Source organism: Eleutherodactylus coqui, unplaced genomic scaffold, assembly GCF_035609145.1.
Source record: "Eleutherodactylus coqui strain aEleCoq1 unplaced genomic scaffold, aEleCoq1.hap1 HAP1_SCAFFOLD_71, whole genome shotgun sequence".
Taxonomy (NCBI): Eukaryota; Metazoa; Chordata; class Amphibia; order Anura; family Eleutherodactylidae; genus Eleutherodactylus; species Eleutherodactylus coqui.
In genome coordinates, this window is record NW_027101939.1 from 361,230 (window position 1) to 379,221 (window position 17,992).

General features: G+C 46.8%; 1 protein-coding gene across 1 annotated transcript in view; it reads right to left on the bottom strand.

Moving 5' to 3' along the window:
- EPB41L4B (erythrocyte membrane protein band 4.1 like 4B) overlaps positions 1-17,992 on the bottom strand; it is a 222,769-nt gene that overhangs the window by 40,309 nt on the left and 164,468 nt on the right. Inside the window, exons 7-11 of the mRNA XM_066588660.1 lie at positions 13,371-13,491; positions 12,203-12,290; positions 8,730-8,818; positions 7,961-8,030; positions 7,712-7,881 (exon numbers count right to left, since the gene is read on the bottom strand). Of these exons, the coding sequence (XP_066444757.1) occupies positions 7,712-7,881; positions 7,961-8,030; positions 8,730-8,818; positions 12,203-12,290; positions 13,371-13,491 (538 nt within the window). The remainder of the gene's footprint in view (positions 1-7,711; positions 7,882-7,960; positions 8,031-8,729; positions 8,819-12,202; positions 12,291-13,370; positions 13,492-17,992) is intronic.

Genomic DNA, 17,992 nt, shown 5'->3' on the forward strand with positions numbered 1-17,992 from the left:
GTGAAATACTCAAAAGCAAAATGGAAATTGAATAGGCTCAATTATAGTCAATGAGGTCTGCTTGGTGGGGGTATTCCCCTTTACTGCTCCCTAAACGAAGTAGGAAGATGAAATCCCCTACATGGCCCGGCACAATCTACACAAATAATTTTTCCACAAAGCAGTTTTTTGGGGGTTCATACTAATGCAAAAACACAACTAATGGTGCAAAAGTGAAGCGGATACATTCAGACAAGAATTGACATACAAAAAATGAAGTGAAATGATAAAAGAACTCAGTTATTAATGTGTTCACATTGAACATTTGTAAGGTGCAACGGTGATACGAAAGGCATATTAAAAGCTTGTAGAGTTCTATCTTCCCGTGTCTTACCACTCTGATCGCAGAAGCACAAGGATTTGCTTTAAAGCAGCCACATGGCATCTGTAAATAACTGAATGACTTCTTTGGAAGAATTCTGAGGGCATGCACTGTGACTTGTGCAGAAGTCACCAGTGACACAAGGCCAAACAGACAATGATGTGGACTCACTGGGTCCTGATTCGGCTTGGGGCTAAATTAGAGAGAAGCCTGAGGCACTGAGTGTTTTTAATCTTTAATGCCAAGGGGGTATAGGATGTTCCAGAATAAATCCCCTGTCTGCTATCCAAAGTAGTCTGCATTAACAAGGGATAACATGTGGATGGGTTTTAGACACCAATTCCTAATAGCAAGGCAGTGCAAAGGATCCACAGCCGGACAAGACACAAGTCAACTACGTTCATTCGCAATTGATAGACAGGTAGAGGTCAGGGCGGGAAGCAAACAAATAAACCTGGTCAAATAGTTAACCCTAGGTCAATAAACAATACAGGGATAGCACACCATCTCAGAGCTCAAAAATCAAATGAGCCTATTTAATCAAGCAAAGAGAGATGGGAAAAATCCCTTAAGAAGCCTGGGACACAAGTGCAGGGGCTGAAGGCGCTCTTGGAGGCTGGGAGCTGCATATATGCACAACCACTGGGAATATGCATTTAAGAACAGTGGTGGCTCAGCAGTGAGCGATGCACACGGAGATCTGAGTGAGGCATTACAGGACTTCCCCTTCTTGGATCCATGAACACAATATAATTTGTGGATGAGGGCGGGGGCATTGATATTCTCATTAGGTTCCCAAGATCTCTCCTCAGTAACAAAACCTTCCTAGTCAATGAGATTAAAAAAAACCTTCCTCTTGACATGCAGAATCTCATACTCCGCATCACGACTGGAAGAAGCGGCGCCTGGAGAGTCGCAGGATTGCTCGAATATGGTTAAGAATGAGAGGCTTGATCAGAGAGACATAAAACAAGTTAGGTACTCACAAAGATCAGTCTTCGAGATAAACCTTCCCTAGAGAAGATCTTTGAGCAAGGCTGGGGCTGCAGGCAAAATTTGACTGGTATCAATTTATTGGAGCTCTGAAGCCTGATCTATCAATCAAAAGATCTGGACAAGATGTCGGAGTTAAAGCTTTAGTCTGCCAGATGGCAGTGCAAGAAAAAGTCAAACTGGGAGAAAAACCTGCAAGCTTGGCGACTACTCAACCAGTGAACAAATCGATCACTCAGATTTGCTCCGAGTGATCTTTAGATGAAGAACCCTTCCAACAGAGGTCTCCACTCTGCAAGGGCCAGTATAATGGCTCGAAACTCACAAATCACAAATATATTTATTCTCAACAGGAGGTGTGGTCTTGGAGAAGGAACCACAGGATAAAGAGCTTCTCTTATTCCCCTTTCGCATGAGATATGCCCCAACTCCCACAGATTAAGCATTCACTTCCAAGCAGAAAGGCTGAGAACCATGGCTGTGGAGAAAGCAGACTTTAACTCAAGGAAGATAGCTTCCATCTCATGTGCCCAGATTTTAGAATTTGCACCTTTTTTCATGAGAGCAGTAATGATTGCCACCATAGGAAGGGGGGAGGAAAGATCATAATAAATAATTATAATCTTTATTTGTATAGCGCAAACTTATTCCGCAGCGATTGAATGATCTGTTGATAATTAGCAAACTGGTGTAAACATGTGAAAGACTTGGGGACGGGTCTAATTATATTGAGTACTGTGGATAGCTTGTCAGAAACCATTGGTAGACATTGGTCTCAGGTAGTGCAGACAAGGCTTTTTAAAGAAAAATTTCTCCAGTTTGACAGAGGGGATTGTCCAAGAGATGCTACACAACTGTACACCCATGTTCATAATGGGATTTAGATCAGAAGAAAACATAAGGACATCATTCAAGTACACTACTATGCAAACATAAAGGAGGTCCTAGAATACATTAACAAGGTACTTCGAAAACGACAGTCCCCTTTCACTGAAAAAGGTGCACAAGTCCATCCTTTTTCTGAGCAACAAAGCAGCAACCTCCTTTAATAATAATAATAATAATAATAATAAACTTTATTTGTATAGCGCCATCATATTCCGCAGCGCTTACATAGACAGGGGATACAGAAAGACAAAATTACAAACATTACAGAACCACGGTTACATAGTAATCAGCTGATGGAAACAATAGGGGTGAGGGTCCGGCTCCAACGAGCTTACATACTACAAGTAATGGGGGGATACAGAAGGTAAAGGGGCTGGAGATGTGCACAGTATGGCGAGGTGGAGATGTGCGCAGTATGGGGGGTGGAGATGTGCGCAGTATGGGGGGTGGAGATGTGCCCGGTATGGTGGGGTGGAGATGTGCACGGTATGGGGGGGTGGAGATGTGCACGGTATGGGGAGGTGGAGAGTGAGCGATGCTATACACATAGACAATGGTCAGACATTTAGCCGTGTGACGGCAGAAACAGTATGACTGCAGGAGCGGTTTATGATGGCTAGCAGGGATTGCAGTCAATAGGTCAGGGAGCATGTTATCAGGCGGAGTACAGAGGGGTTTGTTTAGGGAATGCGGTATGCCTCCCTGAAGAGGTGCGTTTTTTGAGCACGCCTGAAGTTCTGCGAGTCCTGGATTGCCCGGGTAGCCTTTGGTAGTGCGTTCCAGAGGACCGGTGCTGCTCTGGAGAAGTCTTGGAGGCGAGAATGAGAAGTTCGAATTAAAGGGGCGCTCAGTCTGGTTTCGTTAGCAGAGCGGAGAGCCCAGGCTGGCTGATGGATTCAGATGAGGGAGGTGATATAGGGGGGCGTTGCACTGTGGAGGGCTTTGTGGATGAAGGTGGCGAGTTTAAATTGAATTCTGTATTTAACGGGCAGCCAGTGCAGTGACCGGCACAGGGCAGAGGCGTCCGAGTAGCGGCTGGACAGGAAGATGAGCCTGGCTGCCGCATTCAGGATGGATAGGAGGGGAGCTAGAGCCAGCAAAGGAGACACTGAAAAAGCAGTCAGAGAGCTAGGAAGAGAACCAGGAGAGGGCAGTATCCTTTAGGCCAATAGAGCATAGCATACTGAGGAGGAGTTTGTGGTCAACAGTGTCAAATGCTGCGGAGAGGTCGAGGAGGATCAGTAGGGAGTAATCGCCCCTCGATTTGGCTGTCAGTAGGTCATTGGATACCCTTGTAAGGGCAGTTTCTGTCGAGTGTTGAGGTCGGAAGCAAGACTGTAGGGGGTCTAGGAGAGAGTGCTCTGATAGGTAGCTTACAAGGCGGGAGTAAACCAGCCGTTCTAGTAGTTTGGAGATGAAGGGGAGGTTTGAGATGGGTCGGTAGTTGGCAGCATCAGTCGCGTCCAGAGTCGGCTTCTTTAGCAGTGGGGATATGATGGCGTGTTTGAAAGAAGAGGGAAAGATGCCAGAGGTCAGAGAGAGGTTGAATATAGTGGTGAGATGGGAGATGACCACTGGGGAGAAGGAACGGAGGAGGTGCAAGGGGAGGGGGTCGCTAGCGCAGGTGGTGGGGCGAGCAGAGAAGAGCAATTTGGAGACTTCTTCCTCTGTCCCTGGTCTGAGTACAGACAGTGAGCAGGAGCTAGATGCAGTGCTGACATGACTAGGGTCAGGGCTGGTCTGGGGTTGGGGAGTTATTTCCTGACGGATGTCATCAATTTTCTTTTTGAAGTAAGCAGCCAGCTCTTCGGCACTGAGATCCGTCACAGGGGGCTGTGGTTTAGGGCTGAGAAGGGAGTGAAAAGTATCAAAGAGCCGTTTAGGGTTGTGGGATAGTGAGGAGACTAGAGAGGTGAAATAGACTTGTTTGGCATGGTGGAGGGCAAGGTTGTAGGTTCTGAGCATGAATTTGTAGTGGAGGAAGTCTGCGGACGGGATGGTGTAGCACCAACGTGTATAAGGAACAAGGACCCAGCCACGGGATGGTGTAGCAACAACGTCTATGAGGAACAAGGACCCTGCCACAGGATGGGGTAGCACCAACGTCTATGAGGAACAAGGACCCTGCCACAGGATGGGATAGCACCAACGTCTATGAGGAACAAGGACCCTGCCACAGGATGGGATAGCACCAATGCCTATGTGGAACAAGGACCCTGCGACAGCATGGGGTAGCACCAATGCCTATGAGGAACAAGGACCCTGCCACAGGATGGGGTAGCACCAATGCCTATGAGGCACAAGGACCTTGCCACAGGATGGGATAGTACCAGCGTCTATGAGGAACAAGGACCCTGCCACAGGATGGGATAGCACCAACGTCTATGAGGAACAAGGACCCTGCCACGGGATGGTGTAGCAACAACACCTATGAGGAACAAGAACCCTGCAACGGGATGGTGTAGCAACAACGCCTATGGGGAACAAGGACCCTGCCACAGGATGGGGCAGCACCAACGTCTATGAGGAACAAGGACCCTGCCACAGGATGGCATAGCACCAACGTCTATGAGGAACAAGGACCCTGCCACAGGATGGTGTAGCACCAATGCCTATGAGAAACAAGGACACTGCCACGGGATGGTGTAGCAACAACACCTATGAGGAACAAGGACCCAGCCATGGGATGGTGTAGCAACAACATCTATAGGGAACAAGGACCCTGCCACGGGATGGTGTAGCACCAATGTCTATGAGGAACAAGGACCCTGCCACAGGATGCCGAGCACCAACGTGTATGAGGAACAAGGACCCAGCCACGGTTTGGTGTAGCACCAACGTGTATAAGGAACAAGGACCCAGCCACGGGATGGTGTAGCACCAACGTGTATAAGGAACAAGGACCCAGCCTCGGGATGGTGTAGCACCAACGTGTATAAGGAACAAGGACCCAGCCACGGGATGGTGTAGCAACAACGTGTATAAGGAACAAGGACCCTGCCACAGGATGGGGTAGCACCAACGTCTATGAGGAACAAGGACCCTGCCACAGGATGGGGTAGCACCAACGTCTATGAGGAACAAGGACCCAGCCACGGGATGGTGTAGCCACAACGTCTATGAGGAACAAGGACCCTGCCACAGGATGGTGTAGCACCAATGCCTATGAGGAACAAGGACCCTGCCACAGGATGGGATCGCACCAGCGTCTATGAGGAACAAGGACCCTGCCACAGGATGGGGTGGCACCAACGTCTATGAGGAACAAGGACCCTGCCACAGGATGAGATAGCACCAGCGTCTATGAGGAACAAGGACCCTGCCACGGGATGGTGTAGCAACAACACCTATGAGGAACAAGGACCCAAGCAACGGGATGGCGTAGCAACAACGCCTATGAGGAACAAGGACCCAGCCATGGGATGGTGTAGCAACAACGTCTATAGGGAACAAGGACCCTGCTACAGGATGGTGTAGCACCAACGTCTATGAGGAACAAGGACCCTGCCACGGGATGGTGTAGCACCAACGTCTATGAGGAACAAGGACCCTGCCACAGGATGGTGTAGCACCAACGTGTATGAGGAACAAGGACCCAGCCACGGAATGGTGTAGCACCAACGTGTATGAGGAACAAGGACCCAGCCACGGAATAGTGTAGCACCAACGTGTATGAGGAACAAGGACCCTGCCACAGGATGGTGTAGCACCAACGTGTATGAGGAACAAGGACCCAGCCACGGGATGGTGTAGCACCAACGTTTATAAGGAACAAGGACCCAGCCACGGGATGGTGTAGCACCAACGTGTATAAGGAACAAGGACCCAGCCACAGGATGGTGTAGCAACAACGTGTATAAGGAACAAGGACCCTGCCACAGGATGGGGTAGCACCAACGTCTATCAGGAACAAGGACCCTGCCACAGCATGGGGTAGCACCAACGTCTATGAGGAACAAGGACCCTACCACAGGATGGGGTAGCAACAACGCCTATGAGAAACAAGGACCCATCCACTGGATGGTGTAGCACCAACGTCTATGAGGAACAAGGACCCTGCCACGGGATGGTGTAGCACCAAGGTCTATGAGAAACAAGGACCCTGCCACAGGTTCGTATAGCACCGTCTATGAGGAACAAGGGCCCTGCCACAGGATGGTGTAGCACCAACGTCTATGATGAACAAGGACCCAGCCATGGGATGGTGTAGCATCAAGGTCTATGAGGAACAAGGACCCTGCCACAGGTTTGTACAGCACCAACGTCTATGAGGAACAAGGGCCCTGCCACAAGATGGTGTAGCACCAACGTCTATGAGGAACAAGGACCCTGCCACAGGTTTGTACAGCACCAACGTCTATGAGGAACAAGGGCCCTGCCACAAGATGGTGTAGCACCAACGTCTATGAGGAACAAGGACTCTGCCATCGGATGGTGTAGCACCAACATTCGGTAGCCATCTAAAACATCTGGCAGTGGGCTGTCAGCAGCGTTCAGGGCCTGTGCAAACTCACAGAAAGCCGTAACTGATGTGGAACCAATAGATCACTGACAGACTTGGCTTAAAGCTACAATAGGCAGTGGAGTCCAAGGCATTGCCAGGTCTTTAGCCCCTGCAAGGGGGAATGGATTTCTTCACAAGGAATCCCCAGAGTACTCTCCATTAAGCACAGCTAAAATATGAATTTGCTGTACCAAGGCAGTGGACAGGAACTGCGGGTCTGATAAGGCACAGATGAAGGTAGAGGTCATGGCGATCAGCAAACAGACCGTGTCAAATATTCAAACTGTGTTGGTAACAAGCAAAACAGGAATAGCACACTTTCAAAGAGCCAAACAAACTTATTTGGTCAGAAAAGGAGAAATAAGGACGGATCCTTAATAAGCCGGGGACATAAGAGCAATAACAGGTATAGGTATTGAGTACTTGGCCTTTCAGAGATCACCATGAAGGTGCACACATGCAAGCTAGCAGAGGATTTAAAATAAAATAATTTATATTGTAGCATCTGTAAAAGCACTAGAATGTTGCATTATATATCTTGCATGGTAAAATGTATAGAAATAATTATTTCAGAATTGCTCTTTTTTAATCACCATGCACCCCCCCCCAATAAATTTAATAAGAAGTGATGAAGTCGTATGTATCCCATAATAGTTTCCCATACCATGAATGCCATAAAAATAAAAACCCCAATAATGGCACAACTGCCATTCTATTTCACCCAGTATTTTTTCCAGTACATTACATGGTACCCTAAAAAGCACCATTAGGACCTACAACTCATCATGCAAAAAGAAGCCCTCATATAATAATACTGGAAAAAAAAGGTTATGAATTTTGGAAGGAGGAGATGAAAAAACACAAGACAAGACAAGTTTTGAACTGGTCACAGATGTTCCTCTTAACATTCGTCGACCAAATCCATTTAAAAGGGAACATCAAGCATTGGTGGAGAAGACGTTCACCTGAATCGAAATCTTGATCCCAATCTAATAAATTCAGAGCGGGCTTGTTTAGTATTTGCTGGAGTTCTAAGCCTGAAGAAGGCGTGGTGCTCCACCGCACATTTCCACAAATGTTTACAGGTTTTAGAGTTGTCCAAGCGGAAAACGAAGGTATGCTCTTGTTCTCTACCCTACAGAGGAAAAGGGAGATAATGTGACAACAAGCTAACCGCTTGCACCTCCTACATGCAGAATCCTTCTAAAACCCACCTGCTCGTCATCCTCCACAACAACAAGGCTTAACTTGCTTTTCTTAAAGTCCATTTTGGTGATTTTAGGCCTAATAAAAAAGGATAAAAATATATACAACAGAAGCCAACATAATAAAAAATAAACGTCAACACAGCAAATGGCTACAGATTGGCAGGAGCGCTGCCCTATGGACAACATCCTCTGCCCACTGCGGTAGGCAGGGCTTCGGCGGCGCGGTGGCTCCGAACATACCGGCTAGTGTCACACCGGTTGGGTTTTTGGTTTATTCTTTTTAAAGCCTCAGATTTGCAGTAGTTTTTGATACAAAAGTAAGAAGTGGCTCCATCAGCAAGGCTGGGATTAGGCTGTCATTTAGATTTTGTAAATCTTTTGAATCCCCTTTTGCACCTTTTACCCCCCAAAAATCTGTGTGTGAAACTACCCTTCGTGTACCAAATAACGGTTTAAGCTTAATGTCCACTTTCATGCAAATTGTGAAAAGCATTGTTCTTTGTGTGGCCTGTTTCACTGGAAAATCTTGGGAAAAATGGGCCCGTTGACGTCCGCACGCGATACCTGGCATGGGGTTTTGCTGTTGGCATGCATGACTCCTAAAACACAGGCCAGACTAGCTGAAAGTCTGCATGTTCGGTACCGGCACTTTATTGCCAGAAAGATAGAGAATTCCATTATTAGAAGAGGCGGCGGGAAACGTTATGAAGCCTCAGGAGTCCCGTATATAGAAAGCTGCACATTTACAAGAGAAGCAAAGGAGAGACTGCATTACCAGAAGAATAAACCTATCTTGTTAGAACCTTCAAATATTAATATCCCGGTTGGAGTAAGTCCGAGCGCATAGTCACAGCCGTCTTTACCCTGCAGAAATGAAATACAGAATTGACATGAAAAAACATGATCATTATGAAAGCAAACTTTTTTGAAGCAAGATGACATTTTCATGAGCGTGGACTGCTATCCTCCATAGGACTGCACTACACCGAGGAACACGGTAGCAGAAGCCCACAGTTTCTGGAATCTAAACAGTCAAGAGAAAAACCAAATACATCCTCTCTGAATTCTATGGTTTTATGTATCCAGTGTGATAATAGGGGATTAGTCAGTACTCAGGATCACCATCTTTCCTCCACCTAGATGGATGGTCCACTTCAGTAACCCATGTGTAGACCAGAATATGTGGTAAATCTCAGGAAGTCCATCTATCTTGGCAGCAATAACAGATAAAGGGAACAATCTTCGCACTGTTGCTTTAGTCCCAAGTATACAAAGGCATTACATAACAGAATCCCTAGCCATCTGATTACTAACTTTACAAAGGCTTTCAGACCTATCACAGTGGTCTAACACCACAACACGACATAGACACCCTGATGGGGTACGAAGTTTGGACATTGCTGTCAGTCTAGGGGGCGTTCTCCCCTGTCAGACTCATGGTATTTCCACTGCTTGGTCCACGCCGGACCTCAGGCTTGCAGCCCTCTCAGCCCTCTTCTCTTGCAGAGTCGCTCCCAGCAGCAGTGTGGTTGAAGGTTTTAACTCCTCCAACCACACCCATACAGCTGTCCCTTATAATTAGGACTCCGTCTGCTTGTTCTCCAGCACTTGCTGCACAGAACAATAAAAAAAGAAAGTCCATGGCAAGTCTTAAAATTAGGTAAATTCAACCTCAGATGGATTACCAAAAAGTCAGAAACAGTGTTTGAAAAATTAAGTACACCCCATGAATCAGTAGCTTGTAGAAGTCATCATTGCCTGTATGACTATCAGTCTCTCACTTCGTTCTGGGGAATTTTGCCCGACTCTTTTTCACAACTTTGCTTCAGTTGATGGAGGTTTGTTGGCATTTGTTTACGCACATCCCACATGACCCCTTAAGGGCACGGTCTCCATTTGAACCGAAGGACACAATGATTTTTGGGGAATTTTCATCTCCACTGAACACTCTTAACCCCTTAATAACGCGACCACCTCCGCCCCCCTTTTCTTTTTTCGCTGTATGAGGGCTGGTTGTTTTTTGTGGGATGAGTTGTAGTTTTTAATGGTGCTATTTAAAGTACCATATAATGTGCTGAAAAAATTAAAAAAAAATTTAAGTGGAGTAAAATTAAAGAAAAATTACATTCCGCCATCTTTCAGTGCGTCTTGTTTCTACGGCGCACAAACTGCAACAAAAATGACCTGATAACTTTATTCTATGGGTCGGTACAATTACTACCATACCAAACCTGTAGAGTTTTTTTTTCTTATGTACTACTTATTTTTTTCAAAGACATTTAATTTAAAATTATTTTCTGCTGCCATCTTCTGCGCGCAATAACTTTATTTTTTCATTGATGTAGTTGAGCGAGGGCTTATTTTTTGCAGGGATGTCATGTAGTTTCCATTAGTACCAATTCAGAATACAAATGACTTTTTGATCCCTTTTTATTGAGTTTTTTCTGGGAGACAGGGTGACTGAAAAAGTGCATACCTGTCGTTTTTGGGTTTTTTTTTGGGAGATGTTCCCCAAGAGGGAAAAATAATGAACTACTTTGATAGATCGGACTTTTACAGATGCAGCAATACCAAAAATGTATTTTTCTTTAATGATTTAGATTTTTTAATTATAGATATTGCAAAAGGAGGGCGATTTAAACTTTTATTACTTTATTTAATTATTTTACAATTAATAAAAACTTTATTGATCTTATTTGCACTTTACTTTTAAGTCCCCCTGGGGGACTACAATATGCGATGCTTTGATCGCTCCTGCAGTATGACTTAATGCTATAGCATTATGTCATACTGCATCCTGACAGGCAGCCTATCAAGCCACCCCATGGGGATGGCTTGATAGGCAGTCTCCTAAGGCAGCCCTAGGGCCTTTCAGAAGGCCTCCGGTAGCCATGACACCTGCACGGCTTCCCCGATCTCACTGCGGGGGTGGGCGTACAGGACCCCTGAACATCGTTCGGGGGATTTAAATGCCACTGTCAGAATTGATAGCGACGTTTAAAGGATTAGTATCCGCGATCGGCCGCACGGCCGATTGCAGCTATTGCCGGCGGGTGTCAGCTGTAATAAACAGCTGACACCCGCGTTGTATGCAGAGAGGTCCACCCGCGATCTCTCTTCATACGTACCCTGACGCTGCAGGACGTAAATGTATGTCCTGGAGTGGGAAGGGGTTAAAACACACTGAAGCTTCTGGAACTTTACAAGAACTTCTCTACTTTAGCTCCTCCCATCAGCTTAGGGCTGAGAGTAAGGGGGCTCGGAAGATACTGAATCACTGGGGCTGCTCTATCCCTCCTAAACTGAATGCTCTCATCTTCAAACCACCGTCTTCAAGTATGAGCAGTAAAGCGGTTGTCCGGGGTTAGTAAAGCATGGCTATAAGTACTGAAACAGAAGAGGGGAGAGGGGAAGACCAACATCTGAGCTGCGCCCAACGAGGGTTAAGTTCTTCTAAGGGCCAGATGGTTTTTTGGGGTTCTTTTCCTTGCGTCTCAGCATGTAAAACCCTCGAGTTCAGCAGCGGGTGGACTTGTTTATCTCCTGACTGTAACTGAGCAGCTTATTTAGAGGAATCCCTGATAATCGTAATTACGGCTTAATTTTTATTGAATAAGTAATTTCAATCTAATATTTTCGGAGTGATTCCATCTATAATCTGGAGGCTGTCCCTTCCGGTCGGCGTCATCGCAGGCGCACTATTTGTCAGTAAAGGCTGTCAGAAGAGACGGGACTAAATAGCTATTACACCCAGCGTTTCAGAGAGATCTTTTTAGGAGGCACGGGCTATGTTACACCTGATTGATGTGGATTTGAGCAAGAATGCAGTCCAGAGACAGGTGACAAGTGGGAGGAGTCTTGTCCCTCCGTGGAGAGATGGGGACACAGAGCTGAGGCTATGTGGTGGTGAACCAGGAGTTGGGATGGATGGCCCATGCAGAGGGGCGGAGGACTTCACCTGCCACAGAGGCCACAATGCACATCCACAAGTCAGGAGCAGGCTGCAAATCATATCATGGGCTCTCAAAATGAATGAAGGAATGAAGACTGCAGCCTGAAACTTAGCATAACTTTGTTTGAACTCAAGGTAACTGCTAGTAAATATAAAATAATTCATCATTTCCACGTCAAAGATGTCCGTAGCCTGGAAAGTACAGCAATGTGTGAACTGAAGAGTGTGCTATGGCAATCGGAGAAGACCTCCGTATACTTACTAACAGAGGAGGCATTCTTAAATGCAACCCTTACCTTCACCACATGCATGTCCACGCCGTACATCTCCAGCCACTTGGCTTTGTTTAGGTAACAGAGTTCTGCCTGCGCCGGCGTTTTTCCCCTTTGAAAAATAAAACAGCAAGTTTAGGTAAAATGTAGCCAGTGAGTACTAATAGAGAGACTGATCCGGCCAGCCATGTGCCTCGTCTGCCTATAAACAAACATTTCATGAGTACAACGGCCTTACTGGGGCCGCTACAGCAAGTTCATTTTTTACTCACTGGTTGCTAAATTCTAATTGCCAAGGTGCCCCCTGCACCATCGGTCCCCATGTGTCAACTACAAGCAAAGATAAAGCTTACATGTTATTCTAGAAAACGCCTCTTTCTCCCCGCTCTGAATGATACAATGCCCAGACGGATCAGACAGCCGCCGCCCAGTGCATGGAGCGAGGGAGGGGGTGTTGTATCTCGCCCCGGTGTGGGTCACCGTTACACTGCTCAGTACGGCCATATACTAGAGCTTGCAGTCTCAGAAACAAACGCCTAAGGAGCCATGCAGGGTTTATTCTGTATGTGGTTTTCGGCACATCACATGGAAAGCTCAGATCTGATGCCCGACTAGTAGAGCTATTTTACTCATTCAAAACATTTGTCCGTTCTCTAAGGGCTCATGTTAGCCTATGAGGTTGTGATGAAGCACGGCAATATGCAGTGGGTAAGTTTAAGGTAAATCTAACAGCTTCTTAGTTACATAAAGGGAACCTGTCAAACTAGGTTATGGGGCTCAAAGATGAGGGAACGGGGAGCCCAATCTCATTAACAGGGTGCCCCGTTCTAGCACGTGAAGTTGTTGCTCTGTGTGACGACTTCGGGGGGATGCAGGGCTAGAATGGGGCACTCAGTGAGCAGCTCTCTGGGCTCCCCGTTCCCTCATCTTTGAGCCCCATAACGTAGTTCCCTTTAAACCGACCCTTCAGGCCTCAGAGCTCATTTACCTCCATAAAGGTGGGGCAGTTAATTATCTTTAATAGTCCATAAATCTCCTATCCTGCTGTGATGGAAAGGAGACCTGCATGCATGGCCACCTCTTCTACACCAGCAGCCGCGGCAGGAGCTTGCAGGACTACTTCATACTACGGGGAGTCATAAGGGACATCGACATGATCAGCACATAGTGATGCTCTGGTAAATATAGATACCTGCATTCCATCCACTTCTGGAAGATGTCCAGCTCCATTGCTTCAGTTTGGTTTGGGGTGAATCTGAACTCTGAAACCAGCTCCGGCGTGTGTTCTGGGTGTTCGCACTCTCCAAGCTCCGCTGCAACATCAGGCAAACAGAACTCAGACAGTAAAATAGGGCAAACAAGAAGCACCTAAGCCCTTGCTGCCCAGCTCATGTAAAGCTGGTTCTTGTGCCTGCAGCCTGTTAACCTCTTACTGACTGCCCATAGGGGCCTTACATCTGCACAATCGGCTCATTACGGCAGTGCTGGTTTAAGCTTTAATTGAGAACTGCAACCCTTGCCACAAAAAACAAGACCCAGCAGGGCTACTGAGGTAGAATTACATTAAAACAAGTAAACGAACTTGGTACCACTGTAATCATGTTGATTCTGATATCATCAACTGGGATGAGTGGGGGCATGGAGCTCGCAGGACCGCCATCCTCCCTCCATCCGATGGGTGGAAACACCACACAAATGGACGTGCAAACCAGAATTTTAGTAAAAACTGGTATTTCAGCATTTATATGCAGAGAATCAGCAAATCATCATTGTGTACGTGCACTGGCCACAAGCTAGCCACTGGCTACTGACACAGGACTTCTTCCTGGCTATCAGGCCTGAAGCCTCAACATAGTCCCCCAATTTCACATGCGATATCCGTCTAAGCTGCCAGTCTATGGGAAGTCTCCCCTGTCAGACTCGTGGTCTGCAGACACAGAAAACAGCAACAGAGTTAATTCTATGATGTCAGTAACGACCTACCAGATGACACTTGTGGTGTAAAAAGCCATATACATTGTCTCGGTAACGGTGATCTAATGAGTTTATCAGTAATCTGTAAGCAGGGAACACATACTTATCATGCTCCCTACTAACCTGTACCCCCCTGTAAAATTGACAAAAGTACAGTAAAATGCAAAAAAGGAGTAGAAAATTAAAAACTTCTTTGCAGCTCTAGGCTAACTTCACATGGGTGAGCGCGATACCGAGCTGTGAATGACAGCATGATAAATCGCACTCACCACCAGGTGAATTCCCCACGGAATTGTCAAAACTGCCTCCCATCATTTAGAGGATCACGTCGTTTCTCTAATTGTTTTCAACGGGTGAGCTGGCATTGCCTGCACCGAGCACGGGGTGTGATGCTGCTTGCAGGAAAACATGGCTTACATGTATGACCCCATTCAAAAGAAGGCGGTTCATATTTGTGAGTCTCACAAACACAAATCAAGGTATTTTCTCCCCTGTTGAAGGCGGCCATACAAGCAGTTGCATTCATGTCCAGAGTCTGTGGCGAACGCTTAGGGAGGGACACGCAGGCCACACAATAGGTATTTTGGCTGGGTCAAAAAACATGCTGTGTAAAAGGAATAGCGAACCACCGGAGTGGAAGCCTCTAGAAAACTGTTCCTCATTAGCTTAAGAGACAACACCATGGCTGGAGAACTTAAATCCTGGCCTTTTAACCTCTTAGATGCTGTGGTCCTCTAAGGGAATAATAGAGGTGGTGCTCCCATCACGAGTGCCTGCTAAAGGACTAATAGTGGGCTCTGGGCCAACATACAGCCATACATAATCCTACTGGGACAAAACCAAATGGGTAAAAAAATAAATGAACCCAAGTAAAAACAAGACACTTTACTTGCACACTTAGCGCTGTATTTTTGCGAAAAAAAAATGCTGAAAATAAAAACCACACACTAATTTGTATCACCGCATCCCTAACGATCCATACAACAAAGTAAACACTTGTCCCGCATTCTGAACACTGTCGAAAAAAATATGAAATTAAAACAAAGCCAAGAAGCTGTTCATCGACTCCGCATACTTAAAGGGGTTGTCCCGCGAAAGCAAGCGGTGTTAAGCACTTCTGTATGGCCATATTAATGCACTTTGTAACGTACATCGTGCATTAAATATCAGCCATACAGAAGTTATATACTTACCTCCTCCGGTGTTGGCGTCCCCGACCCCTTCTGCACAGAAGACCTGTGCGGCGCGAGTACGCCGGAGCGGCCCCATTCAACAGAACAGAAGAGCAGACTGCGCAAGCGCGTCTAATCCAGGGAGAAGGCGGCTTTGGTCAGCGCCATGGAGACAGCCCCTTTAAAATAAAAGTAATCAAACAGTGGCTAGATTTATCCTTTGTCGGGCCGACTGCAGGCACTTTATGGATCAGCCCTCTCCGCTTCTGCTTTCTACAGCACGTTGGGGTCTTTGATCGTATCGACCAGCACATTCTTTGGCAGTCAGGTCTTTTGCCGCTGAGCACTCCAAGTATTATTGGGGTCTCTAAGGAATGAGCTCGCATTATGTGGGTGAACCATTCCCTGTTACAGTTGGAGGTCCTGACCGCAGCCTCTTGGTTTGCATAGAACGACTGTATGGGTTGCTCCAAATATCCTGGGACTCCCTTTTGTCTTAGGCATTCCCAGAACTTGTGTTCTATGCAAATCGAGGGCTTTGCTGTAAATGATAAAGCATATGCACACCTCTCCTTTTTGTATTCCTGGGCCTTTTCCATGATCCAGCAGAGATTTGCAATTTGGTCTCTTGTTCTTCTTTTGAAAAAAACTGCATTGTGCATCAGGGAGTTCATTTTTCACTATTGATATCAGTCTGAGGGAAAGTCAGGGAGGAAGTACCAGCGAGCAGGAGAAGTTGCCGATGCGGGCTGTGACTTACAGCCGACTCCCGCTGCGGGATAGCGTGAGGTCAGTCATGATCTTGCGCTATCCCGATGACGTACCGGTACGTCATTTTGCGCGAAGTACCAGCCTGCCATGATGTACCGGTACGTCATGGAGCGGGAAGGGGTTAATTTAGAGCAATGAGAGAAAAACATTACCAGGACATTATCACTCTCACCGAGGATGAACACCCATCTCTCATCTACAACTACTTTATTGCTCAGTCACCCCTTGTATATGTGCCTCATTGTGTGCTGTGTGTAGTTGGCATTCAGGCTCAGAAGCATTGCACTGGCATCTGAAAGTAGGTTACGGGTAAACAATCTTATATATATATATATATATATATATATATATATATATATATATATATATATATATAAAGACTGACTCACTCACTGACTCACTGACTGATTCACTCACTGACTGACTCACTCATTCACTCACCAACTGACTGACTGACTCACTCACTGACTCACTGACTCACTCACTGACTGACTCACTGACTGACTCACTGACTGACTCACTGACTGACTCACTGACTGACTCACTGACTGACTCACTGACTGACTCACTGACTGACTCACTGACTGACTCACTGACTGACTCACTGACTGACTCACTCGCTCACTGACTGACTCGCTCACTGACTCGCTCACTGACTCGCTCACTGACTCGCTCACTGACTCGCTCACTGACTCGCTCACTGACTCGCTCACTGACTCACTCACTGGCTCACTGACTGACTCACTGACTGACTCACTGACTGACTGACTCGCTCACTGACTCGCTCACTGACTCGCTCACTGACTCGCTCACTGACTCGCTCACTGACTCGCTCACTGACTCGCTCACTGACTCACTCACTGACTCACTCACTCACTGACTCACTCACTCACTGACTCACTCACTCACTGACTCACTCACTCACTGACTCACTCACTCACTGACTCACTCACTCACTGACTCACTCACTCACTGACTCACTCACTCACTCACTCACTGACTCACTGACTCACTCACTGACTCACTCACTGACTCACTCACTGACTCACTCACTGACTCACTCACTGACTCACTCACTGACTCACTCACTGACTCACTCACTGACTCACTCACTGACTCACTCACTGACTCACTCACTGACTCACTCACTGACTCACTCACTGACTCACTCACTGACTCACTCACTGAGTCAGTGAGTGAGTCAGTGAGTGAGTCAGTGAGTGAGTCAGTGAGTGAGTCAGTGAGTGAGTCAGTGAGTGAGTCAGTGAGTGAGTCACTCACTGACTCACTCACTGACTCACTGACTCACTCACTGACTCACTCACTGACTCACTAACTGACTCTCACTGACTCACTCACTGACTCACTGACTCACTGACTCTCACTGACTCACTGACTCACTGACTCACTCACTGACTCACTGACTCACTCACTGACTCACTCACTGACTCACTCACTGACTCACTCACTGACTCACTCACTGACTCACTCACTGACTCACTCACTGACTCACTCACTGACTCACTGACTGACTCACTGACTCACTCACTCACTCACTCACTCACTGACTCACTGACTCACTGACTCACTCACTGACTGACTCACTGACTCACTCACTGACTCACTCACTGACTCACTCACTGACTCACTGACTCACTCACTGACTCACTCACTGACTCACTCACTGACTCACTCACTGACTCACTGACTGACTCACTGACTGACTCACTGACTCACTCACTGACTCACTGACTCTCACTGACTCACTCACTGACTCACTGACTCACTCACTGACTCACTCACTGACTCACTCACTGACTCACTCACTCACTGACTCACTGACTCACTCACTGACTCACTCACTGACTCACTCACTGACTCACTCACTCACTCACTG